At 45.7% G+C, this 27,487-nt stretch overlaps 2 protein-coding genes across 4 annotated transcripts; one reads left to right on the top strand and one right to left on the bottom strand.

Moving 5' to 3' along the window:
- Window positions 1–1,019: 1,019 nt before the first annotated feature.
- On the bottom strand, window positions 1,020–21,728 carry ACOX1 (acyl-CoA oxidase 1). Of its 3 annotated transcripts, none has more exons than XM_075111521.1 (14): window positions 21,503–21,728; window positions 20,221–20,380; window positions 14,313–14,473; window positions 9,344–9,451; window positions 8,710–8,829; window positions 8,029–8,144; window positions 7,675–7,844; window positions 7,189–7,351; window positions 6,291–6,481; window positions 5,869–6,048; window positions 5,128–5,233; window positions 4,895–5,038; window positions 3,803–4,009; window positions 1,020–2,788 (listed from the first exon to the last, which is right to left on the bottom strand). In XM_075111521.1, exons 1-14 carry the CDS (start codon window positions 21,624–21,626, stop codon window positions 2,738–2,740), a joined length of 2,001 nt encoding a protein of 666 aa, XP_074967622.1. In that variant the 5' UTR covers window positions 21,627–21,728; the 3' UTR covers window positions 1,020–2,737. The 3 variants fall into 3 exon arrangements, with proteins under 3 accessions (XP_074967622.1, XP_074967623.1, XP_074967625.1); XM_075111522.1 differs by lacking the exon at window positions 14,313–14,473 and adding an exon at window positions 11,224–11,384; XM_075111524.1 differs by lacking the exons at window positions 14,313–14,473; window positions 20,221–20,380; window positions 21,503–21,728 and adding exons at window positions 11,224–11,384; window positions 12,497–12,596.
- On the top strand, window positions 21,713–26,420 carry TEN1 (TEN1 subunit of CST complex). The gene is made up of 4 exons (XM_075111525.1): window positions 21,713–21,800; window positions 23,813–23,919; window positions 24,037–24,194; window positions 25,511–26,420. Exons 2-4 carry the CDS (start codon window positions 23,834–23,836, stop codon window positions 25,657–25,659), a joined length of 393 nt encoding a protein of 130 aa, XP_074967626.1. The 5' UTR covers window positions 21,713–21,800; window positions 23,813–23,833; the 3' UTR covers window positions 25,660–26,420.
- Window positions 26,421–27,487: the final 1,067 nt, after the last annotated feature.

Genomic DNA, 27,487 nt, shown 5'->3' with positions numbered 1-27,487 from the left:
CAGCCTCTGCAGCAAGGTGCACTGGCACCGCTGGAAACTGCTAATTGGAAATGTTAGAAGTTCAGGTACTCACTGCACCTACTAACGCCAGGTACAGGACCAAGCCAGCCCTGCTCCTGCCTTGTTTGCTTGTACCAGAGTTGTTCCTTCCAGAAAACCCCCGGGGACAGGGCTGCCTTTGGCATTTTATAACCTGCGGGCCCATCTACCAGCGGCTTTCACCATGCGTGGCGCCGGTCCGTCTGGGAACACAGCCTCCTCCTGACGTCTTCACCAAAAGGTGGCATTTCTGAGAGTCCATCGTTCAAATCAGACTGGAAACCATGGTCACAGAGGGCTTGTTTCAGTGCTCTTCAAGGAGAGGGGTGTAGCTTACAAGCAGTATTACTTGCCACTGAAGTCGATCCTCAAGCAAAGAGGCTCAACGCTTGGGGAAATGGTACCACCACGTTTTGCCAAAGGATGGACAAGCCCTAACGAGGATGCAGGGTCATCTGACAGAGTTTAAACGCTGTTCGCTGACCCTGAGCTGCAGCAGGTCACGCCAGGATGTGGCATTCAGGTACTACCACTAACAGCAGCAAGATGAAAAAAAGCATGCAAGGAAGTGCAGCATCTGCCCTTACGTCACTCTCTACACCAGAAAAACAGGGAAACAATTTTAAAGAAAGAGCTTCTTATGAATTAAAGCTTCTGTGCCGACCACCACTGTTAAATCTTCGCTGTTGGCAGCGATCAGCTGCTGCCGGCCTGTGTGCCACAGCGGTACCGAGCGACGTGCCGCAGACAGCTTTGCTCTCTGCCGGTTTTATCTTCCCCGTGGCTGTGAAGAACAGCGGAGGCGAGGACAGCCGCTGGCCTGGGCCGGCTGCCCTGGAGCGCTGCAGAGCAAAGCCACAGCTCAGACGAGAAAGACGAGAAATAAAATCCAACTAATTTAAGGTCTTTTGAATATTTCAGTCTACTTCACCCGTTACTTTAAATGAGATCCACCGAAGGCAATGCATGAAAGACAGACGTTTTGTCGGAAAACACATTTTTGTAATTTATTAAATCTGTACATAGTTAGCTAGTACTGCTCTCATTAACACATTTGTAACCTGCTCCTCCATCATCCCTGCCCAGGTCAGCAGTCTGCTCGACTGAATAAAGGGAAGGCAAAGCCCTTCGCCTCCTTTGGTAGCCTGAACAGCAGCGGTTCCATTCGACCTGAAAGACCCAGCAGCCAAAAGGCAAGTTTGATTATTTTATTTAAAATTAATCATTTCTTCCTGTTCAGCTACTGCGCGTGGAGACAAACATTGCGTCTGATCATTGTTAGTGCCGGGAAAAACTCCTCCATGAAAACTCCAAAACTGATCCAAAATTAGACTCACACCAAAGCTGTCAGAGAAAGAGCTTCTCAGGTGTCACCTCAGAACTGCAGGATTCGGGTTTATGCTGAAGCTTTTTAGTATTTTAAGCTGAAAGTTGCTCTTATCTGTTATGAAGAGAGGTTTTATTGTTACTGGACAGTTATCTGTGTTGTAAAACAGCAATGATTTTGCTTAGTTGCAGTTGCACTGATTTCACCGAGCATCAGGAGGTTCTGTTAAAAGCTAAATCTTTCACCTGTTAATGCAGACAGTACTGTGCAAGTCCCACGTCAAAATAAAAACAAAAGTAAGCAAATCAGAGAAAGCTCCTTGGAAATGCATGAGTAGGGAAAAAAATCTGGACACTTCACGTGGGATTGTCATTTTCTTGAAGAATGCCTTTAAAACCAGAAGAACATCCCAGAACAATCTGAAGACTCAAGGACCTTGGGTCAACTGATTTCTGCCCTCAAATACTGACTTCACCATTCCAGGTCAAATTTGCCGTTTCTACAACTACGTGCAGTTCTTCACATCAAACCACCATAATTAACATTTGTAAAGTGCTTTAAGATAGTGCTACAAAAGCACCAACAGTTAAAAGAAGGGCAGAACATTGATCACCAGCTCCTAGCTGATCCTTACTACTTGTTTTTTTCCTCAGTGCAGCATCGCTATGTTCTGCTTTGACTTCCTATCAACAAAGAGTTACGGTGCCAGTGCTGGAGATGGCAGAGGAGACGCTGCAGGGCAGTGGAAGAGGGATGTATCGGGAACACATGAAGATGACTTCTGGAAAGACGAATGAAGCAGAGCTCCAGAAATCGATGGGTATTTACTTCCCAGCTACATCAGGAAAGCAGTGCCACAGGCAGATTCATCTGCACAAAACTATGCAGGAGGGTTCAGACAGCACAAATATCTGCCGAACAAGGAGAGAGGTGGTGCTAATCTTTTAAAAAAAAAAAAAAAAGTCAGGACATTGATGCTATTTGGGGGAAGGACATAACTGCTCGTTAGAAGCTATTGCCTGAGGGCTGTTAACTACTTAGTAGTAAAATCCTGCTACCTTTCCTGTTGACAGTAACTTCTCTCTAGTTAGCAGCTTCACAAAAGCAATCCTTGTGTGAATCCATAAAGCTTTCCCAGATTTTTAAAAGGTTAATTTTACCATTATAATTGCACTTTAAAAACAGGCTTCAATCCCTACGCACTCTCCCCAGACACCTCCTTGATTTATAAAAGTGGAAAGAAAGGCTACAATTATTCACTGTCCTACAGCTACCAGGATTTGAAAGGTTTGATTTAGGTGCCTGAAGAAAGGATGCAAACACCCCGTTCTCAGGGCAGGAAAAGTGTGCATTTTAAAAAACCAGCAGGCATCACAGCTTGGCTTGCATCGGCTTCAGGTGTTTGTGGAAAGACTCATGAACCTGTAAGAGGACAAGACAGTGGTTACAACAAGGCAGGCCTGAGCTTTAAAACAGTTTTAGCTCTTTACATCTTGCAGTGTGTTTTTATACTAGGGAAGTTTGAATCAGGGGCACTTCGGGAATTTAAAAACAGCCAGTGAAGTCCTGTATTTGAGTGTCTGTATGACACAAAGGATGAGAATATAAGCCAAAACAAATAGCTTCCCCACTACCTGTCTTGTACGAAAAAAGAATGCAAGACGTCTATATCCATGCAGACAATTTTTTGGCATTTTTAATTCAAAGAAAACTGTTAGAGGTCTCCTAAGGGGACTGTAATGAAGCTCCTAAGCCCCCCACTGACCTCAGAAGCACAAAAAGTTGAGCCAGGACTGCAACTACAATCACAGTCTCTGGCAGCCCCCCGTAGGAGATAGTCCGTCCAAATCAAGTAAAGGTAGTAAAGGCTACCAGACAGGATTTAGAGTTCTGTTTTGGCTGATGGAAGAGGGACACTGACTCTTCTCAGCTCAGTTTCTTTTATTAGCGCAGCTACAGCCTATGGGCAGATATGCAACACCTGACACTTAAGTACTACACGAGAGCAATTTATTTTATTCTCCAGTCACTACTGCTGCCTGAAGGCGCTGAAAGACTTGCCAGAAAACAGGTAAAGCTTTCACAGCTACTGTCACTAAGCAAAATTAACAGCAAGTGATAATTTCTTTAAAATTCAGTGAGATTATTCAATCATTTCTCTAGGGAGAGTACGATTTCCTCCCTCAACTGAGAAACTCGGAAGTATCCGACAGGGATGCATGTGAGGTACACACGGGAGAGGAACTGAAGAAGGGATGCTGAAAGCAGAGGAGCAGAGGTAGGTTGCTAGTTCTGGTCCACTACGACTAGTGACTTTTCTCCCCAATTCATCAATCACGTGCTGAGATCACTGGATCAAAATTTAAAAAAAACCCTAAACTGGGTTATTTCTCTGGACACAAATGACCTAAAGATGAAGAAATAAAGTTTCTTTACCTCTGTGTTGTTCAGTGGGGATTTTTTTGCCCACTCAAACATGTTCTCGTAGACATTGCCATCATACCGGCCAAGCACAGATCCAAGATGAACGTCATGGAAGTCAAAGGAGTCTACCAGCGCTACTGCGTTGGGACGAATTATGGCTAAGAGCTCTTTCACACGCTGGTTCACTTGAGTAATTTGGGCATTGGTCAGAATGCCCGCCTTGGAGGAAAAACAAAAACAGATGAACAAAAGAGGTTATCAGAAGAGTATGCAAGTCACAAGAACCTTTCCTTCCCTTCCTCTATGGTCTAACACAGGGCAGCCTTCCCCACACAAAAATGCAGTGGTTCATAAAACACTAGTTGTTTTTGGTTTTGTTTCTTCCTAAGAGCTAAGTAATCAAACTGGCAATTTGCCGTAGTGTACAAGCAAAGGAGATGCCTACCATACTGCCTCGCTATCTAATCTTTGACAAGAGACTCATTCTTTAGAGTGCCTGTATGTCAACTCCAGTAGCAAGTTCTCCTGCAGAATGCACATGTGTATATCAAATTCTTCCTGGTTTCAGGGAACTTTTAGGTAAGCAATAAAGAGGAAAATGGAAGACAAAACATACCACATGTGCCTGAAGACAAAATAAAACACTGATGCACAAATGCATTCTCGAACTGAAAGAACGAAGAGAACGAAAGTAATGCCTGACAGTTTAAACCCTTTCACTGAAGGATGAGTTAAGATGTGGAGTACAATATCCCCCTTTTGTGCACTGATTTACAAATGCACACAGCTCTCAGAGCACATCTAACTCACACCTCCTGTATTAACTCCTTGTTTTTTAACACACAACACCGGGTCACCAGCTGGAAAACATTTAAGCTAACCTATACAGATGCCATGTCACCATTTATCATCCAACTCTGCTTCTGGCAGATCACAAGGGAAACTTGACAAGAGCCTTTCATCAGACCTGCACCACTAACGGCCTTCTGGAATTCAACAGTCAAGACCTCACGCCTAAGCATTCGTGTAACTTTGCATTTAAAGCAGCTTTGCAAACAACGACTCTGCCTCTAAAAATTTAAAATGTTGAAGACAGACACCAACCTGCAAGAAATCCCCTGTGTTCTTACTGATCCCATACAGTGCATACAGGAGACACAGCTCCGTCATGACAGCACGGACAGCTGCATTACTGATCTCGGGCAGCTTCGCTGTGAAAAGCTTCACTATCACATAGTGACAGTGCGCCTGCAAGAAATGAAAGGAAGGTGAATCAGGTTCATGAAGAGATGAGAAGCTCTTATAGCGTATATTTCTTTATCAGGCACATCACTGACCTCAGATGCTCGCACAAGATCAACAGAAGTTCTGTTCCAGGCATCCTCCTTGCTCTTTCTGTGGTTCAGTTCAGCTTGCAAATTCTTTGCTGCAGCTTCTACAAACCTATTTCATAAAAGGAAGAAAAACAGGTTATGCAATAACACTGCATTAACAGGATTATGTACACTGAATTAATTAGAATTTCAGTCTAACACATCAGAAGAACTCAGAGGTCATGTGCCACGACTGAATAAGTTGCCTGGAGCGAGCAGCTGTGGCTCTAAAACCATCACTGCTGCAGCTAGAGCACAGCTACAGAGGGGTAAGTCAGCATTTGATGGCACATACGCGGTGCTTGATCACGTACACGTAGGTATCTGTTCTACCCTCACACTTCCTTCACAATAGGCTTTAATGTCAGGATTGTTTCTTTCCAGGTAGATCTCTGAGCAGTTTGAACAAGGTTGGTGTTTGTATGCTCCAATATACTTTACATTTAAATAAGAAAAAGATACTTCAAAATGGAACAGAGCAGAGTAACGAGGCTATGCGCAGGCTGTACATAGCCTCTTGTAACCTCAAAGCACTTAACACTGACCCAACCTAGTAAAGCGTGTCACTTCTTGAAAGCAACAACCACAGCAAAGCTTTGCAAACCACATCTTGACTATCTAACATCAACAGCAGCACATCACTACCATCTCCCAAGACGCACGATTTTATTGGTGCTTGGCGCAGTCTAATAAGTGTGAACTCACCAGGCAGCACGTGCTTTGTAGGCCTCTACCAAGCTCAGTGGATCGTTGATCCGCACAGTTACAGTCCTAGCAGCCACTTGCTGTGGCTGAATGCGTTGCCTGGAGAGATCGTTAAGGTAGGACACCATGCCAGTAACCCGCTGCCCAGAACTAACTTGGTTGTAGCTTTTGACAAGAAACCTGAAAACAGAGACACCAAACAGCAACTCTTACTCCCGAGTTGTTTGAATGGGGAGAAGTCATCTCACCTAGAGTCGGACTTGCAAAGAACAGTTGTAGGCATGTATTTTTCAAAATAGGGCGAAGGACAGAAACATGAGACACCAGTTTCACAGTAATACGGGATACTCTTCTGCTCATCACTTCAGCTACAAAGACCATAATGCCGAGGCAAGAATGTCTCTGGACAGAAGCTACCATACCTAGCTGTCTGCAGCATCATGACCGTGTTTTCGCCCTCATAGGTGCAGGATGGGGTGAATGTGACATAGATGTCAGGAATGCCACTGCAGCGGGAGTAGCCATGCCCACCACACGCCATCCGACATTCCTCAATACCAGCACTGGCAGTCCAGGAAGTGAACGCCTTCAGCCCTGCTGTCAGTGCATGGAGCTGGTGGACAAAAGCAAAGCCAGTTTAGATGTTTTTATTTTCCATTCTTAGCTTGCACACATACATGCTAAGTACTGCAGCTCCCAGGAAAAAAAGCAGAGTCAACACCATCCTTCCAGTGCCCCACAGGGTCTTGTTTTTCCTGTAAGAACTCTTTTCTGAGCCAAACTATTTACATGAAAGCCTCTATACCTGTAAAGACTTCTTTTGAGTACCCCATCCTTTCTGCCTCTACGCATTATGTCCAAGACTGTTTTCAATTGCCTATCATCACATTAGGTCCTCAGATAGAATCCGTAACTGAAAACTGACATTTTACAACCCTAACCCCTCAGTACAGTACCGATACCTTTGATTAACTCACCAGTTCTACCCTAGTGTCTTGGAAGAACAATCAAGAAGCTACAGCACAAGCATAAGACCAGCCTTAACTCCAGTCCCAAGCGATATGCCATCGTTCCTCAAAAGTCACCATTTAAAAAAATATATTCACAGTAACTTTCTCACAGTGCATTACTCCCTAGTTTTTTTTAAAAGGGCTGCTAAATGAATAGTGCAGATGAAGAAATAAAAGTCACCAGCACATACTGGGCCTGGGATCTCTGAATCTAAAGAATTACAAGATGTCTCATGAGCCAAAAAGACTGGATGCCTTTTCTCCCATGCTGTGAAGAAACCTTACATAAAATCAACACAGGGGACACTACCTCTGGCAGCCCACTCAGGTCCCCTTCATTGATGTCTCCACTAATACGCCGATAGGTGTCTTTCATGTAGGCTCCCACAAAGTGAAAGGCATATGCCGTTGCCAGGAGAGGAAACAGTTTGTATTGTTGGGTCTGATAATCCAAGATCTGGGGTTCTGGTTCCCTAGAGCAGGATACAGATGAGTCAGTATGCCAGTGGCTAGCAAACTGCCATGAAGTCCCATTCAACTCTAAGTAGCTTCTCCACTCGGATAGCACAAGCTGCATCCCTATCAAGCCAGCCTAAAATCATACAGCAAAAGCCTCTGGCAGGGGGAAGGCATTTTGGTAGTCAGGAATGAAAGATTACTCACTTCCCAGGCTTAAACAGTGCTTTGAAACTCTCAACTGCCAAAGCAAACAACATCAACCACAGCCCCTCTTCCCTCCAGTATTTGGGAATTTTCCCTCAGCACTTAGGCCGCTCTTTCATTTCACTGTGCTTACCCTGGCTTTAGCTCAGACTGGTGTCTCACTGCACTATAGCGGATGGCAATGGTACAAGCCTGGGACAGGGAGCGAGCTGCATCGCCTACAATGAGAGAGCGGATGAACACCATGGTCCCGTAGGTTAGCTTGTCACTAAGCGGTTTCACGTAGGTGCCATCTGGTTCAACCTACAAAAAAAAAAGAGCCTGTTGATTTTTAGTTTCCTCCCTTTTACATGTTCACATTTCAAGCTCTAAACTCATCAAGTAGCACTTACAAGCAGCCTACAATCTTGTGGGTACACTGTTCAATCACACAAGAGCATTTGAATTGTCCATTTCTAACAGCATACGCTGAAATTCACTGCCTTACCTGGGCATATTTCATCAGCATGTTTTCCCGAGGAATTCTGAAGTTGTCCATTTTCAGGTAGCCATTATCCATTTCATCATAACCAAATTTCGGCCCAATGTCACCCACCGTAATACCTGCCACAGACAAAGCTCCTTGCATTAAGAAACAGGAACTAAACACCATATGAGAGGTTCAAGCCTTCTCCAATAAAAGGTCTGTTTACTTTTCTATCAAGTCCTGGCACTATTAGGAGTAACAGCTAATGAGGACCTTAATCTTTTTGATGCAAAAGTGGACATCAAAGCATGGGGATCTTAATAATTTACTTGAAGTCCTACTACCCAGTCACTGGGGGAGCTGTCTCTAAAGATCGTCCAGCTCTCCTCTAGCTAGAGAATGGTGAAAGGTATTCTTTCCTTTCAGACAGCAGAACAGAATGCATAGCTGGGAAACACCAGGACAGAATCAAATCCCAAACTAACCTTCACATTGAAAGTGTGACACAAAAGATGATTTAGTGGTAGTTCAGTTGTATGAAAGACTCCTTTAAGCCCTGTGACCTACCACCTACTCACTGAAATCAGCTAGTGAAATAAGCCATGTACATTTTAACAAGACACACGCAGCTGCGTATAGCTGGAGAGAAACAGGTCTAATGATTCCACGTGTGCTAAGCAAGCCCTTAACATGAATTTTTACCTGGCAAAGGCTCGTGGGTGCCCAGCTGCCGTATGGGAACAATAAAGGCATGCAGCCCTTTGCACTGGCCCTGAGTGTAGAGCTGAGCCAGAACGATGGCATGGTTCGACGTCTTTCCAACTGCAAAAGGAGCGGGAGTCAGAAGGAAAACCAACAGTCAACATACTTATATACACAGAGTCTCTTTTCTTAAAGCAGGATCTGAGATTACCTTAACCACATCATGTGTTAAAAAAAAACAGATTTATGAGACTGGTTATCACCCACATTCTACAACTAGACAATGTTGCTCAAGTCAATGAAAGCTGCACAAGCTGATTCTCTTGACCATGCAATACAAAGTCCTTGGCAAACCTGCCAGGGGAGCTGAAGGAAGTATAAAGATGTTGATACAACCAATCAAAAATTACACCAAATCCATATGGTGTGAATGATTCTGAGAAACAATCCCAAGCAGACAGATAACCCAAAGTTTTCATAGGCTCTGGTAAGTCTGTGACTTGTGCAAGAGTAACTGCCTTTTGGCTGACTCTTTGGATCAACTTTCAGTCATCATTCTGTAGATATAATACACATGGCATCCCAAAGTGTTTCTGTGCATCTTCCAGGTTTAGACACACAGTGATGTACTTACGTCCACCTGGCCACCACTTAATGGAGGTCACAGTGGGGCTGTTGAGGATGAACTCCTGGGTAGCAGGGTCGTAAGTAGCTGTAGTTTCTAGACCCCGGAGATGAGTTCCTGAAAATAAGCGAACATCGTTTTGGCAGAAAGTCACAAAACAGAGACAAGGGCAGAACTGGACAATGGAAAGTTAAACTCCAGTAGTAATGTACAAGTTTTAACTTTGAGTTTAGGCTATATAGAGGACTAACTATCAACCAATTAAGGAACAACAAATGAGTCAGACACTGTTCTGGGGCCTGTAGCCAATTCTCAGAAAACTCGATAGGTTTTTTTCCCCAGTGGTCTAAGACTAGTTTTCCAAGCACCTCCAATCTGACACCTTTTTGCTATTACACACCAGAAGCCCTTTCTCAGCTAAAAAGGTCCACAAAAACACACTCACCTGGATTTCACTAAAATTGCAATCTGATTAAATTGCAAAATAAAAATCATATACTTTTCAGCCACAAGATGAAACAAGTAGTGCCCATCATTTCTTCATTCCCTCATGAGGCCTACACTCTCCTCACATGATGGAGCAGTTTCTCCCAAATCGAGATCATCCGTAGCTCCAAGACAGCAAGTAAAGGCACGCATGCACCAGCGTACTGATGCAGGCAGATGAAGAGACTGCAAAAAGATGAAGGTAACAATTCCAGGAACAGTCTTTGTCTTCTGCCTCCAACCCTTTACCTCACACACACCTGTATCGGCAGTGGCATTGTCCCTGTGTGCATAGAACACAAGCAAACCCAACCAAAAACATACCAGGCCTACTTGCTTAAGCTAACAAGCTGTGAACGCTTCTGATGGTCTAGACTGACAGAGCAAGACAGAGCCAGTGACTCCACACAAGAGCTTCAACATGAAAAAGGATATCACCCTGATGCAACCATGTCTCAGAAGCATGGAGTTCACAACAGACTTCCACAAGCAGCTTAACACAGACTTACTTTGCTGGTAAAGCATCTTCAAACCTCACTAGTTGCAAGAGATTCTCCACAGGCTTGCAGTTACTTTATGCTTCATACAGTCTCTACATTTCACTTCAGCACAAAGGTGAATCCTGCTCATTTTTTGAAAATAATTCTCAACTGCAACTCTCAGATTTCAAAATTAAAGCTTCCCAAGGGATAATATCCTCCCTCGGAAACGTGGATTAAGTGTCGCAATCACAGTACTGCTGGAGTTATCAAAATGCATTCCAAAGCTTGAAAGCAAAAGAATAGCAACAAAGAACAAAGTCTACTTGAGCCAGAGAATCAAAAACCAAAATGTTTCATAGTCCAATGGAAAAGAACACATGGGAGTGAAGTGAAGAACCAGGGGAATAAAGCTCCCCACAAAACACGAGCATTGGAACCAAGTCACCCACGTGTTCTCTGATCCAAGATCAGTCCCAAGGTGAGAAGCAACTCTTACTTTTTTGGCACCTCTTTCAGTACCTTAAAGCTCTGTCCTTTTGCCTTCACACTGAACGTTAAATGGAGCAAAGCAGAAACAACACTGAAAAGAATGTCAAGTGTAGGAATGGACAGATGTCATCAAACTGACATCCCCACAGTCATATGCAATGGTCTATACTGGTGTGAACAGTACAAGAGGAGCACTCGGTATGCTCACGTATAGAACTACAGACATCACGCTCTCCCACAGGAGAAGAAAAAAGGACAAGCAGCGTTTGGTATAATCATCTATTAAAAATTTCAGAGGCAGTCCGCTTTCCCCTATAGCCACAACTGCCCGCGTAAGGACCGCGGGGTAAACACAGACCATTTTTCCCAGGCTGGGGGATCTTTTGTACACAAAGCCATTCTCGGAAATAGCATTTAGTGAATGTACTGTACCATGGCCCATTTCAGTCTGGGCGTAAGTGCCAATGATCTCCAGGTTCCAGGCAGGCATGAAGAAGCGATCCTGCTGCTCTGGGGTTGCCTGGGTGAGAAGGGTGGGGAGGAACATGCCCAGATGAAGGTCCAGAGGTTCAGGTCGTCCATGATGAACAAAGCTGTGAAGAAGTGTCATGGAATAGGAGTGTGAAGGGAGTGTTACAGGAGGGAAGCAAGCATGAGGATTCATGGTGGAGATTCAGGAAGAGACAAAAAGAAAAAAAATGATTCATGTGTAAATCAGAATTCAGCAAGTGTATTTTAGAAAGCCAGAGCGCTGTCCTTTTCTCAGGTCTGAATAATAAGAAATTACACTTACTCTGAAATAAATATGCAACGCATTTCTTTCTAATCATACATAAAATGCATTTGCAACATTCCCGTGTCTTTTGATGCACCATGATTGATAAAAAAACGATTCATCCAAACCAAAAGACAGACCAGGACAGACCTTCACTATGGTTTGGAAGCCAGAGCATCCCTAATTTAAAGGGGCTGAGTCAGAATGTCATTTTGTTGAAGACGTGATCTCACCAGATGAAGCGAGCCTTCGCCCAAAGATATGAAGTCCACTCTTTTTTTTTTCATGGTTTGAGGTAGAACCTGCTAGAAGTCCCAGTTTATCTGGGTGAATAAGCTAGTTTTTCAACGAACTTTTTTTTTTTTAAAAAAAGGTCTTTAAAGAATTAAGAATTTTTTAAAAGTCCTGTCTGTACTATCTGCTTCACTTTTTTTTATTAAAGATCAAGCACAACTAGCGCATATTACATTCCAACTCAACTCCCTTCAACTTTTGCTATTTTTAAAAGTTCTCTTAAAAGGACAGTGCTCTGCATGTGTAAGTCAAAGTTGTGAATGTAAACAACTTGGCAAGAAAGCCAACATTTTTCAACGTGTAAATCACCAGCACAAAGCCTCTCCAATTAAGCATGTTTCATTAGAGCTACTCTTCCTCCAAGTTCTGTCAGACACCACTGTTAGGTAGTTAAGTGTTGTATTAAGTTTTTTGATATAAAGAATTAAATGCTCACTAAATCTTTAAATATTGATAGCTTTGAGCATTAAAATAGTGGGAATATAGTTTGAGGATCAGTACCTTCTGTACAGAGGTTGTCCATCTGGCACATTTATGTATGAAATAATCTAATTGGTCTTTAACCGGAATATATATGTGTTTAAATGAGATATGCATTACGGAAAGAGTACTGATCTGAGCTTAGTTCAAACTCACCTGGCATTCTTATCAAAGCGGGAGGAATGCATTCTTGTGTCACCTCCGAACACACATTAATATGAACTAGCTCTATCCCTAGAGCTTCCTAAGAACCTCAGTTCTTGTCTTTGATATTCTCAGGCACCTACAAATAAATCCAACCATCTAATAAACCCATTAGCAATGTTTTCTACACTTTCTGACCGAACAGTGACCAAGCTCAATGGGGGCTAATGGGTTATCAGGAATACCAGATTTTAAGTGAGTTTTCAGCACTGGTAAGAACTACACAGCTGACAGCCAAAGACTGAAAGAAAATCCTTATTTACCAGCAATAGCTATAAACCAGGTAGAAACAGTACAGTATTGTCATCACTCCTTCTTCTTTCCTTTTCAGCCCTGTGCTATTTGTCCTTTTTCTGTATTTTATTTTTTCAAGAGACTTATTCGCTATGGAATAGGTTAAAATCAACACAGGCTATCAAGTAGGTACTCACTAAGATAAAACTGAGTAACTACCCATCCAGGCTAGGATTCAATTCGATAATCCAGAGGTCTGTTTCCCCATCACTAGTTTCTAAACATCTGGATTAAATTAAGCAGAGCTCAGTGACAATTACTTCAGAAGCTTTACTGATGAAGCAGTTAAGATACTCAACATTCATAGCAGGAATGCCAAATGGCTGCATTTTAATTATTCAGCATGGAAATTATATTTATCATACTATCACCATATTAGTTCTATTAAGTGTCAAAATACCAATTATACCATCAAATCACACGAGAACTGTGCAACGATCTAATGTGAAATAGCAAGGAAAACAAATCACTTCGGTGTGGATGTGTGTCTGATTTAAAGAAGTTGGTGTGAAAAAGGAAACAAGGTCAGCAGGCATTCGTTGTTGCCAACTGGTTGTCTCTCAGCTTCTGGTGTTGAGCTAGGTTTTGCTCACTCCATCTCTCCCAAGCAGAACAGACGACAGGATTTTCTGCTGCGTTTTCTACAAACGTTTCATCTACCACGGGTAGCTGTGCTGAAGAGGCAGGCAACCGGCATTCCCAGCTAACTTCTGCAATTGTCCAGACTTGTACATATCACGCTTTCCAAGTGTAGATGCCAGCACAAGCACTGGAGTCTTTAGTTTGTTAAACTATTCTTGCTGGTATTTAACAGCTGTTAATTCCAGGTTCTGGGCTAAAAGACTGTTTTCTGATCCATTAAACATTCTTGCATTTGAAGAAGCAAAAGTTGTTTTCAACAATAGTAGGAATAAGATGTTTTTCTTCTCGGAAAGCAAGATCTTTCTTGCTTTGTTGTACAGCTGCAGTGGAGTAGCATCTGGAAGAAAAGCACTTGGGGCAACGCATACCTTACTTTCAGAACCAAACCTGGGCCACCTCACCCTGCTACACTGCATCTCCAGGGATACCTCTGACCTGTCCACACATGCTGATTACGAACTAAGAACCGAGACACACATACCCCAAATTCAAACAAAAATAAAAACCACAGTTCTGTTGACAGACACGCTCCAACCAGTTCAAGTGAAATTCAGACTCCCAGGGCTTGGAACAACCTCCTCATCTTAAAACAAAGGTAAACAACTACGAAGTCAGTGATCAGCTAAGAGGTGCATTCTGGAATAGACCAAGCCTAACCCTATGACTGTCAGGATGTGAAACGAAGCGGCTGTCCGGCTACAGGGCAGGAAACATCTACAGTTAACCAAACTATTTTACCTTTCCCCTTGTAGATTTACCTAGGGAGCATCATCAATTTATAAACCGGAGTTACAAAAAAGAGGTTACCCGTTGATCCCTGAAGGGAACTAACCATGTCCCATTTCGGTTTGGGCGTAGGTGCCAATTATCTCGACTCCATGAACCAGAGGCAGCCATTTCTCCTTCTGAGCATCAGTCGTTTGGGTCTCTAAGGTTTTTTGAAACATGCTGAAGTGGAGACCGAAAGGTTCACGAAAACTGCCCAAGCATGTTCTACAGGAGAGAAATAGAGGGATCTGGAGCTCAGTCTTACAGTTACTGTGATACTGAAAGGCTTTTCTCCAACTGTAGCATAAAATAAATAATCTCTTTGCCTATTTCAATCTTTTTTTTAGTCCCACAAGCAACCTCCAAATATGGAGGCATCAGAGGCAATGCTAATGGAAAAATAAATGTTTCTTTCAGGCATTTCATTCACCCTATGAAGCCTGCTGTTGCTATGTGACTGGAAAAAGTACGATTCTACAAAGATTCATGGGTAACTTAAAACTGAGGACAAGAAAATCAAATTATTTTCTCCCCCATCTCTCTACTCCCTAGAACTAGGAAGCATTAGTTAGAATCACTATGTATTGAAAAGGAGAAGGCTCCTTAGGTGACCAAGTGCTTTTCAGAAGAGCTCTGTATTACCTGTAGCTGCTTCTATCAGCTGTGAGATCAGGAACTCACCTTCAATTAAAATTACTGTCACTGGCTAGTGCTGGAAGGAATGGAAGGAAAATCAGACATTTTACGTGTGCTTCATCAAAACCGAAGGTATTTCACGAGAGAAAGCTCTGTTCATTTAGTAGCCACGATGGCAGGCAGAGTACACTCCCAATTAAAATAAACCCCATAACACAAATGTGCTAGAAAGTTTCACTGTGTAAAAGCTACGCAGTAAATGACAGCATCTTCCCTTCAGCATTCTGCAGCCCGAACACTTTTTTCATCTTCCATCTACTGTACACAAATGCTTATTCCATCGAAATTCAAAGATGGAGGAACAAACGAGCGCTCTGCATGAATACCTACACCCAAGATCTCTCCCACCTGCCCAGGATACCTACAAGGAAAATATATCCTTCCCTCTCAAGGTACTAATGCCTGCCCAGGGAGCACATTTAAGTTTGCTGCCAACACAGATCCGCACTCCATAGCGGATGCTATGCATATAGGTTTTCAAATTACGGCAGCATTTCTGACTGGCATTTTATACCACGCCTGAAATGAGTGCCTGGGAGCAGAGAGTAAATAATTGGTAACTCAAAACCAGATCCCTAGGCAAATGGTGAAAATCAGCCTCAGGGTGAGAGAAAGGAGGACAAAGCTTCTCCAGCACCACTGAACTGCATGGTGAAGGCGCTTATTTTAAATTGAACAGTTTTTAAATTATCAAGACTGAATGAGCCATGGATTCTTCCAGAAGCAAAACTATTCTCATCAAGTAATCTAATACTGGTGATTAAATTAACTTTAAGCTGGTGTGAGTGCAGGTAGTTTCTAGAGTTCTTGGGTTCAAGACAGCCAGTTCTCTTACCAGAAAACATTCTATTGCCCACGGCAGCACATATTTACAAAGCAGAAGTTACCAGCGTGACCAAGGGCTTAAAAATGCTACACGGACAGGGGTACAGAATATTTTTTCAGCATTCTTGTAGTTTCCTACATGGGTTCTTCTTTTACTCCAGGACCCATATAACAATAGCAGCACCCTTTACTTCCTTAGTGCCTCCAACACAATTACTGTGCATCTGTTCCTTGGCCCCAAAACGACACCCCTACAGGGAGAAAATGAGTGCTGACTTTGAAATACACGGTTTTGGGGCAGCTTGGGAAGAGACTGAACAGTTCTTTGCATATTTTCAGGAGCCATTGAAAGAACTTGTGAATAAGGTGCAGCACATGCTTTGCTATCAGAAAAATCAGGTCAGGCACTGCTGCTCTGAAGGAAAAAAATTCATCTTAAAGGTCACACCAACAAAACTTTCACTGCCTATCAGTAAGTTTAACTGCAAGTGCCAGATATTTCATGCTTAACTAGCACCTTCTCTGACAGGAGTAAGAATGACATTTTGCAAACAAATACTTTATAACATCCCTGTGTCAGAAGGTCAAACTGTTTCACTAACTAAACTTGCAGCATTTTAACAGCTTCTTGCATTAGCAAGCCAAAAGCAGAGCTGAAAGCTAGCTAATTTACAGCAGAAACTTTTCACCTCTGCGTACTCCACACTGAGTGATCAGGGATTTAACATGCCTTTTAACAGTTTGAACAACAAGGAGAGAATCCGATTTTCCTCATGACACAGGGCAAACAGAAGCGGTACTAGCTGTGAAGGGAGGAAGAGCAGGTTTTCTTTTTTCTTTCGCCAAACTCTTACTCCTCCCTCGCGCAATTTCTACATACCCACTACCTACACAGCTTGCTCTCCCAAGGCTGCGTTGTGTAACTGTCGAGTACTTTGCTACGTCAGGACTGAATGTGGCTGGCTGCACCTAGCGCTAGCAATGTGATCAATGACCAAAGGTCACCTCGCCGGTTGGAAGTCAGATTTGCTATGACAATCAGGGAGACAAGAGGAGGGCTGCAGTTCCAAATCCACTTCTGGAAGAAGGATGTGTAGTAATACGCTACTTCGGCAGTACAGATCTTCCCAGATTTCACTGCAGCCAATGCCACCCACATAGAAAAAGGCGCTTGTATCTGACAGATGAGCGTGATAGCACTCCTATCAGTGAACAGAGTACAAAAGAAGCAAAGTCTATGTTTTCAGAGACTCTAGAGCTAAATGAACAATTGCAAAGACATCCTCAGGCTGCAGAACGGGGTCACAGAATGGGGTCATTTACTTTACAGCAAAATCCACACGCAAACTTTTCTAGCTTTTTGTGGTTCTCGAGGTAACTCTCCCAAAGAAGAGCATTAAGGATCACCCCACTGGAGAAGGAGCCAGGGGTATGTCTGAACTGTACTTACTGGGCTTCAGAGTTAACAAACGCTATGGCAATAAACTCCTTTTCTAGCTGTATGAAAAAACACACGTCAGACTCACCCACTCCAAATTAATTTAGCAGTGGCTAGTAGGGTTCCTACTACAGTTTTTCTGGTTTGATTTGCTAAAAGCTACTCCAGGTCCTAACTTTAGAGAAGTAGGGCCAAATTCTCACAGGGAAAGCATGTGTTCATGCAAAGCTTATGAACGCAGGAATCATATGTTGACTTGCAGCTCTCGGATCTTCTCTTCTTCTGAGCCCCAGTTTCTCCCAACTGTTTTTCACTTCTTCATCTAATCCTATTTTCCTCGATGAAGCTTATTTAAATTTGAAGGTGAATTAAAACAGACCAGATTGCTCTCTTCAAAGAGCTCTGTACCATGACACATCAGGACAGTTTCCCATTTTTCATGCTGACTTACATTTTGCTGCAGTTAGACTGTAAAAGAAATTGTAAATATTGGCACTTTAGGGCTGCTGGCCTCCCTGAGCTGTAGTCGCAGCAACAACTACAGTGCCGACACATGTTAAGACACTGGAAGAATTGACTAGATGAGAAGCAATTAAAATGGCTTCTAAATATATTTAACAGATCCTCTCATGTTTTGGAGTCCAAAGTCCTTGTGGAAATAGGGAGGAGGAACATTCAGTTCAACATCTTGCAGCAGCAGCAACTGTCGAAGCCTATCTCCAAGGCAGCTGAAGGAAGACACATTTTTCCTCGCCTACTCATAAATCAAGCTATGAAGTTGGTCAGGCAAGATAAACAAAGCTACCTAGAGAAGTTCTGGTAGTATGCAAAAGCTACAGGAAAACAACCAGCTCAAAAATCTCAAAAATTGTGTATGTAAAGAAATCTGTCCCTGCTGTTTGGGGATAATCACAAGGCGTGAGGGATTATTGGCAAAATATCTTAAGCTTCCGTATGTAAAAATCTGATGGTCAATCGCAATAAATACAACTCAACATCTGAATCAAGGACTTCAATCTATTTCATAAATTTCATTCAAGGCATGTCACAACACCATATCCATTCAATTTTCCAGTTTGGAAAAACGAGTAAACCCAAACACAGCTTCTCCAGGTCAGCTTTGACACAAATGAAGTCCCTTCCAGTTAACACCAATCAGCACATTTGGAAATGTGATAGAAATAAACTTAATTTTGCAAGTTGGGTGGAGTTCACCAAGTTTAAAAAAAAATGTTTGACACTCAGCAGGTGAGAAAGTGGGGACAGATGTTAAAGTGCAAATGAAATCAAAGGATGAAAAAAATAATCCTTTCATTTCTTCCATTTATTAAGAAGCAGTAAGCCAATATCCTCCCTTGCAAACACCAGACATTATAGTGAAGAATTCAAGCCAAGAATATTAACAGCTCTTAGAGCAAACTTCACTTGTAGTTAACAAGTGTATGTCCTGCTCTTCATTCTTCTACATGTTATTACAGAAGACACTGGAAAATAGTCATTCTACAGTAATTGCAATCATCTTTTGAAATCCTGAATGTCTGCAATTAGAATTGACTCTGAGAAAAAGTAAGGCTTCCTCATCGTTTCACTTGATTTTGGATCATGAATTCTGACTAGTCACACCAGACTATTCATATCACATAATATATGGATGCATTTTTGGTACCTCTGTGAAATACTACGCTTTCAATCATTTGAAATTAAGAATTGCTGACTCCCAAGTAAGTTTATGGAATAAGAAAAGTAGAATCTATCATTTGACTACTTCAGAAAAGTCCTATTTTCATAAAATATTGTCAGTAATGCTACCAAAACACAACATTTACACTGCAAACTACATTGACATTTGCCAGCTGGTGTACTGGATAGACTTCGCTGAATTTCTCCATAAAAATAATTGAAGAAACTTTCCTATCACCTCCATAACCCTGTGTAGCAGAAATTAATGATTAACTTTTGCCATGCAGTACCTGAGTAATCCACTACAGTCACTGAACTTTTTTCCTGTTACCGCTGTCCACCAGCGCCAAGTTTTCAACAGAACATTCACATCACTTCCACAAGAACTTTCACGACTCAGGTCAGTGTAGACCAATTTCTGTGAAATTAATACTACAGCAGAGGAGAGGATTTCAGCTAACTAGTCCCAGTATTCACGCCCTGAGGCCAATGATAGCTTTTCTACAAATCCAGCCAGAGGGGCTTGCGATTCTAACAGTGCATTATTTAACGTGCAATGTCCGTTTAATGTGCCAGAGGATTTATTCATGGTATTACATCCAGATTTCTGAAGCTGCGAAATCTCTGTTAAGCAGTTTGTTTGATTATATCAGGTTGAGTTTAATAGAACTAAGGGGAGAAATGTGTCAAAGTCAGGAACTACGTCCCCTGCAAACTGGAAGGAATGAAACTCAGATGTAAAGAGTTTTATTTTTATTAACATAATCCAAGGGTGATACTATCAGATAAACAAAAGGTCAGACACAACAAGAAGCCTCCAGATCAAAGGGAGCCACTATAGCACCGGGGGCTTGGAGGAGGGAGACAGGAGAGATAAGTTCTAAACAAGAACTTATAAACTATCTTGGAACATTTTCAAGTATGTCTGTAATGCAACTTTATTAGGTCTAAGTGCAGAGTAAAGTAATCGGGTTTAAGAGGTTTCATTAGAAGCTACAACCTCATCAGATCTATTCAGATTCAACACATTTCAGTAGACTTTTTATTCCTTTGGGAGGGGAGGAATCAGACTTCGAGTCCCATTTTTTACTTTCTGTGCCATATATAAGAAAAGGATGGGATTATTAACGTGCATTTCTAGTCAACAACCTAAGAAAACACAACGTTCAGGAAATCAGGGTTTCATCTGAAATTCACTGAAGCCAAGACTCGAGTGGGCTTTCGTACAGGTCTTTAGCTTCCTTTGGGCAGCAAACATAGAAAAAAAGCACAACTCTAACGTCCTTGGTGACGACCAAAGTACATACAAGAAGCAAACTCTACAGCCAGGTACCTTTTAAACCAGTAGATCTCCTCCGGATCTGCAATTCCATATTGTCTTAATTTCTTCACCATCAGAGAGCTCTTCCTGATGGCTTGCTCATAGCGCTGGCTACGGGACAGGAAGTTCAAATCCTCATGCTGGAAGTCAGGGTCATTCATAACTAAGGCCTCTGGGGACAGAATCAAAGGGGAAAACAAACTCAGTTTCCACAAACCACAAGGTACAGATATTGGAAAATTAAAAATAAAATTGAAAGGTAATGAAATCAGAAAGAAGTCAAGGCTCTTGGAGTAAGGGACTCCAGCAGCAGGGCACTCTCCTGTTCCACACATAAGCCACATTTTAAGTTAGGAGCGCTCCAGACTTGGCAGGAGGTTAATTCACTGATGTAAGACCTGCAGGCCCCTCAGTAACAATCTCAGCTCCCCAAGTAGCCATCGTTACTGCTGGATCAAGCTGCCCCATGAACTTTGGTCCCCATACAACTCCTTGCAGAAGGGCACAGCTATTATTCCCACTAAGCCAACTGGAAATCAAGGTATCCACAGGCCACTGGCTTTCTGTGTCCCCTCTGGCACACCAGTTTCAGACCACCAGCCTCTGACAGTCCCACCCGGGCTCAGGCTGGGAGAAGAAAGAGGATGGAGGTATTTCGTTAATGTCACGTATCACGGTGGCAGGGGGAGAGAAGCTGGTCATATTTGTACTGTTGGGCAAGAGCGTACTGGAAGGGAAAAGGAGGGGAGAGGGCCCGAGAGAAAGGCCCATGGGAGGCTGCCTCAGCCTCGGAGGGAGGGGAAGGGAGAGGTGGAAGGATATTGCTCTATCGGGCCCACGCCAAATCCTTCCTGGAAAGGGGAGAGGAGGGGGGTCAGGGCCGTAACGCTGCTCCTGCTCCCCCAGAGCCCATCGGCTATAGTCCCTCCCTTCAGGCAGCCCCCTCCACCTGCAAGCCCCCTCCTCACAGCTTTCCCCTCTCCCCGGGGTCACCCCCTCCCAAAATCTCCTCTCCATGCCCGCCCTCAGCCTGCCTCCTCCTCCCTCCACAGCCCCCTCCCCACGACCTCCTCCCCCCCCAACCTCCCCGGGGCTTCCCGCCCTCAACGCCCCCCACAGCCCTCCTCGTGAGTTCCCCCCGCAGCCTCTCCCCTCCCCACACACCCCTTTCCCTCTCCTAAACCCTCCTCATCCTCCTGTACAGCCGCCCCCAGCCCCCCCGGGCTGCCAGCCCCCTCGCAGGGGCGGCGGGGGGCAGCGGCGGGGGTCGCCGCCCGCCCGGGCCCGCCCTCACCGATCTCCTTGCGGCGGCGGGTGCGATCGGCGCCGCCATCCAGGATGTGGGTGAGGAGCTCGGGCTGGAAGGTGGCGGCGGCGCGCTCCCGCCGCAGGTCCGCGTTCACCATCACCATCAGCATCGCGGAGGCGGCGGCGGCTCCGCTGGGTCACGGTCACCGCCACCGCCCGCGCCGTCCTCCGCTCGGCCGGCCGCCTGACGTCACGCCGCCCCCCCGCGTGACACCACCCCTCCGCGCCCGGCCACGTGACCGCCGCTTCCCGCGCGGGGCGGGGGGGGAGGCGGCGTCGGAGCGGTGAGCGGCGTTTAGGCCCGGCTTAGGCCGGGCTTTAGTCGTGCTTTGACCATACATGCTAGCTGCTGCGGCCGGGAGGGCGTGCGTGACGTCGTGCCTTAAGCCGCGCGTTAAGCCGCGCCTGCACCTTTGGCTGCGCGTGCCTTGAATCGGGGGGGGAGCCGGGAGCGCCGCGGGGGAGGGGGCCCAGGTGTGCAAACAGCCTTTTGCAGTTGAGGCTGGGCGTGCGTTAAATCGTGCGCGAAACGGTGCGCTAAACACGCGTAACGCGTTGGGGCTGGGCACGCGTGAGGTAGCGCCGAGCGCGCAGGTAACGGCCTGCAGCCGGGGCTAGGTGTGCGTTACAGAGCGCGTTGAGAGTGCAGACGAAGTGCTGCATCTGCAGGCAGGCATTTAATAGTTAATTAAATAAATAGTTCACTAAACACCGCGTGCAGCACGCTGCGTTTGGTCATGCATTAAGTACTGCACCAGAGAGCGCGCTATATCTGCATGTAACGTGCTGCACTGGGGGCATTAACTGTGCACGAAACGTGCTGCGGGTGAGGCTCCACATGCATTAAGTAGTGCATTAAACGGGCACATAGCCTGCTGCAGTTGGGGTTGAGCATGCATTAAGAAGTGCATTAAATACGCGTTTAACATCGTGCTTTCCTGGCTGATCCCGTCCTGCTGCACAGGAGTGAAGCTTGAGCAATGCAGGGCGGCCTTTGCCCTACTTTGGAGGTGCAGAATTGAACCTGCTTGGCGAGGCAGCGATTCAGGGAGCTGCAGAGCTGTGGAAGTGGATTGCCACTTCTGTCGCTGCTGACTGGCACGCTGCCAGAGGGGTTTCACGGCCCGCTGTGGGTGTGTGCGGCCTCGCACGGGGCCACGGGGCAGCAAGGCACGGAGTTCAGGCACGGGCAGAGAAGGGGCGAGCCAGGATCGCCCCAGTTTCTGTGCCCTCCCAGGACAGTCCTCCGTGGGATGGCGGTGGGGCGTTTTTGCAAGGTTGCAACCTCCTGAGCAATGCGTGGGGTGGGCAAGGGGCACTGAGCATTAAAGCCACAGGGTTGCAGCTCAGCGTGTCCCCACTGCTGTATAATCGGTGTTGGGTGTCCTTGAACCCCAGGTTGGGGTGGCCCCACTTGTCTGAACTGCAGGAGTCTGCCTGGGCCATCTTGGGGTCCCCCCAGAGGGGCAAGAAACCAGAAAGAAAAGCAGTAAATGGAGTGTGGAACGTGCCGAGCACAGGCACCCCGCAAGGGAGATTGGAGGGAAAATGATGCCGAAAGCAAGCCCTGTGGGCACAGCCAATAGCCTGGCTACAGCACTGGCTGGGCGGAATGAAAACCTTGCCGAAGCTGCTCTGCGTTCCTGCTGTCCTGTGTGCTTTGCGCTGTGGCTGGCCTGCCCGTGCCGGCCCTGCTTCACCGCTGGAGCTCCCGGGAGCTCCCACCCAAGTCTTGTCTTGGGGTGAACCATTCTCACGCATCGCAGTCTTCTAAACCCTCATAGACTGCTGATGAATCCCGGCTGACTCGTATCCAAGCCATTGTTCTCCAGCTGCAGGACCAGACACTGCCTGAACTTCTTATCTTGCAGCGTGAGAACAGACTTGTGATCATACCAGAAATCTTGCTGCATGGTACCCCATCACCCCAGCAGCTGGGTCTATTCCTCCGTCTCAGTCCCTCACACTCTCTGAACTTCTCAGTCACCATTTTTCCCACTTCCTTAACCTTTCTCAACACATCCATAGTCTGGGGGAGGCCTGGAGGGTCTGGAGGGCTGCCTGTGGCTGTTCACGCTGGATTGCGGTGCGGGAAGGCAGCCCCTCTCTATGCCAGGATGCCCGGGGCTTGGCACACGCGCTGAGCTGCAAACAGGATGCATCAGGGAAGCTGTGAAGCTCTGGCAGCCCCCTGGATGGGGCCCCTGGGCAAGGAAGGAGTTTTGGGGCAGCATCACCTAGTACCTGGATCAGGTACTGTGGTGGCATGAACTCAGATCTTTTGCTTTAACTGCAGGGCCCAACGGCGCTGTGAGGGATGCTGCCAAGTGCTGGTGTCTATTACTTCCCATGGGAGATCAACAGCTCGGTGCCAGAGGGGGAGGCACTGAGGACATTTGGCAGGTAAGAAGGGTACCCCGGTCTCCTGCAGGCCAGGCCTTTCCTTCACTGGCTGAACCCCCTCCCTTTGTAATTGTTGTGTCTCTGCACCGCTGAGCTTCCCAAATTGATCGTTCCCAGGTTATGCTGTTACGACCTGGCCCGGTCCAAAGCTGTTCTCACTGCTCAGCACAGCTCAGCTCAGTACCGGGTCTGTGTCGACACCACGTTTGTGGAGCCATTCCAAGCCCAGCTGGGATCTCGCTACCTGGTCCTGGGAGAGGCTGAACACAGGGAAGGTAAATGCTTCAGGAACCAGTGCCCTTTGCTGCTGTTCACGGTTCATCAGCTCTTCCGTGGCACCTTGGGTGCACAGAGAGACACACCGACACTGAGGTTACCGTTGGCCAAGGCAAGCTCATCTCGTGCGGCTGCCCCCGGTCACGCGAGCGTGTGATTCAGGGCAGGAGCAGCCTGTGTCTGCCCAGTGACCATGAGAAGAGCCACCCTTATCCTGGTGAAAGTCGTGGTGCTCTGGCACAGATTTTGTTAGAAACAAGAAGCGCCTCAGCACCATGTGCTAAAACCCAGCATCGTTGCCAGCCACCGCATAGTCTTTGCTCCGAATGTGACTGATTGCATCAGTACCTCATTGTGAGCTGGCTGGGTTGGCCTTTGCCATCCTTGAAAGGCTCTAATTATATCCCTGCCCTCAGACACGGGGCATGAGGAATGCAGGCAGGCTCTGTCATGCAGGGCACCCTGTTGTCCTTTCCTGGGGTGCCCTGATTACTCCAGCTGCAAAGTGCTTTGTGTGGGGAGTTGATCTGGGCTGGGCTGTGGGCTTGTGAAGCAAATCCCAAGTGTTGGCTCAGCCACACCTGCTAACAAGCATTCGTGTTCATGCCATTGAAATCCTTGGTGGCATATGGAAAGCCACACTGCACGTGGCATCTAGTGAGTGATCTGCTTAGTCACTGCTGCAAAATTCCTTTAGAAAGACATGTTATTTTGGTCATCACTGCTTAGGAGTGAGTTGGCCCTGTTTTGCAGGGTGTGGAAGGGGAGCAGGCTGAGATGGTGCCTGTGTCACCAAGGTTTGGCCCCTTTTGTGCAGCTCTGCGTTACCATTTGAATGCCACAGATGACCTGTTGGTTAGATTCAGCATTGAGCTGCTTCTAAGCCCAGCTTTGTTCTGTCCTTTTCTTGTCTGCACAGAGGCATTCAGGAATGAGCTTAGACCCATTCCCGATGCTTTTTAGACAGGGAACACCAGACTTCATCCAGCCACGAAGAAGACACATGCTGTGTGGCAGGCACCGGCACCAACATGTCCTGGGCTCAGCGTTCCCTGGTGCAACGAGAACGTAGTGTCAATCACCAGCATTTTGTAGCCAACAGGGCAGAGGGAAGGCACGTCACTGAATTAACCTGCTCCCGGGCCTGCTGCTTGCACCAGTGGAGGCATGCAGCCAGTCCAGTCTCCTGCACGCTCTCAGGCTGTGGTTATTTGGCCAGTAGGAGCCAAATGCTGCCTGAGGGAACTTCTCTATTTGCCTCTGAGCTGCTCCATCTGTTTTTCTTTCTACAGAAACTTCCTGTTTTTATTCCCAGGTGAGGGTCCCGTGGTAAAGGCACGAATATTGACCTGCGTGGAAGGGATGAATGTGCCCTTGCTGGAACAAGCCATACATGAGCAGAGGAAATACTTCAATGAGAGGCAGGAGCGGATGGGAAACAGCACGTCCCGACAGCAGCTCTGAGAGACCAGCCATACTCTGGTCCTTGCACTGCCATTTGCAACAAATATGTTAAAAGTAAATTTAGAAGGTGGGTTTGCAACATACTGCTTTTTGCCGTGGCAAATAGCAAAGTCAAGTCAGTAAGCAGGGAAACACTTGAAGACTGTGAGTCAGTATGTGACTGTGGGTTGTCCATTCATGCCAGGTGTCATCACTGAAAATAGCTCTGGGAAGCAGGTTGCTTTTTTAAAAGGGTGGTTGAGGAAAGGGAACGCTTGAGTTATACTGGTCCTTTTTTACTGCAAGGCTTGGAGACGTCAGAAAAAGGAGAAGTCTCCAAATCTCAAGCTAAACAGCTCACACCTGCACGCACTGCCAAAGCGCAGCGGATTACCAGGCTGCTGGCACATCGGAGGTAAAGGGCATTAGCACAAAGGTCATTAGCCCTGTGTGGCTGCGGGTCCATGAGCGTGTGCGTTTGGTTACCGTAACTCGGCTGCCGCAGAGGAGCGTTCCTGGCAAAACACTCACTGACCGACAAAGAAGCAAGAAGAACAAAGAGTCACTATTTCCAGGGGCATCTGCCTCTTTGGGTTTTCAGGACCTGGTGTCCAAGGAGGGGGGATTGACTTTAGCTCTAAAATAAATATTTGCAGTGCCCTGAGAACCACCACTTGACTTTCTTCCTTGACACAACTAAGTTTAGGAGACCTTAAGTCACTATTTTCTTGAAGCATCTAAATGTTTTCACTGATATTTTCCTGAATAAAGATGAAAAGGCAGCCTGTCTTTTATTGATTAAAAACCTCTTTCTTGCTAAGGCAAATGCACTAGGCCCTGCAGAAACCCCTGGATGATGTAATATGCGGTTGTCCTTCTCCTAAGTACTGGGTGTGTAAGGAAGTGCTTGGCTTTGAAAAAGTTGCAAGAAGAGGAGATGAAGTTACATCAGAGCCACCCTGGTTTAAGAGCTTGGTGCCAGGCCCACCTAGCAGAATTAAACCATCGAGAAAAAGACAGAAAATCACTAGCGTGAGATGAGGATAAAATGTTAGTGCAAGAGAGAGAAGGCTCTCCTGTGCTATAGAAATCCCTGGACATGGCATGAGCTGGGACTGTGGTTTGCAGGGGAATTTAGCCACTTCCAGCCTTGTCTGCTTTTTGCTCAACTTCTCCGGTGAAATGTTCAGAAATTAAGGACTGAAGCCGTACAATGCACAGCAGCAGATCAAAATGCCACAGGTACTGGCGAAGTCCCTGCTACCAGCAGGCTTGATTCAAGGGCCTGAGATGACTAGTAATAACAGTGCTTGCTACAATCTTTAATCATAGTTTAGCCTTATGGTTTTCTTCACAGTTACAGAGATGCAAAATCCCTGTCCCAGTGCACTCTCTGTTCAGCCCAAGTCTAAAAACATGACCTCAAGAGGCAAGATTTCAACCTGGTTTTTGTGAGAGACAACGATGAGGCTGTCGTGATGTGTTTATGTTTACGCCTCATTTCCTCTCTGTTCTCCTACCTTCCTTCCCATGCTTAAATTTTATCCAAATGGCCAGGTTTGGCAGCAAGCTGAGAATATCCAAGATACCAGGACTGGGAATATCCAAAATACCAGGTTCCTACAAGTGTTATAAAAAAAGCCCACAAATCGACTCAGCCAGAAAGAGGAAAGCAAATTTGGCAATGGCTCTGGATGGAGACATGAGTGCAAACTCAACCTTCACAAGCCACTGGAGAACCCACACAGGAGTTTGCTGTGGCTGTGTGGATCCCCCTTCAGCCACACAGCAACCATGCTTTGGTTCTTTCAAAGCTGCAAAATCAGGATCAATTTAAAAGAGATTTTTG

This window comes from Phalacrocorax aristotelis, chromosome 16 (genome assembly GCF_949628215.1).
Source record: "Phalacrocorax aristotelis chromosome 16, bGulAri2.1, whole genome shotgun sequence".
NCBI lineage: Eukaryota > Metazoa > Chordata > Aves > Suliformes > Phalacrocoracidae > Phalacrocorax > Phalacrocorax aristotelis.
This window is presented reverse-complemented; position numbering and strand designations above follow the sequence as displayed.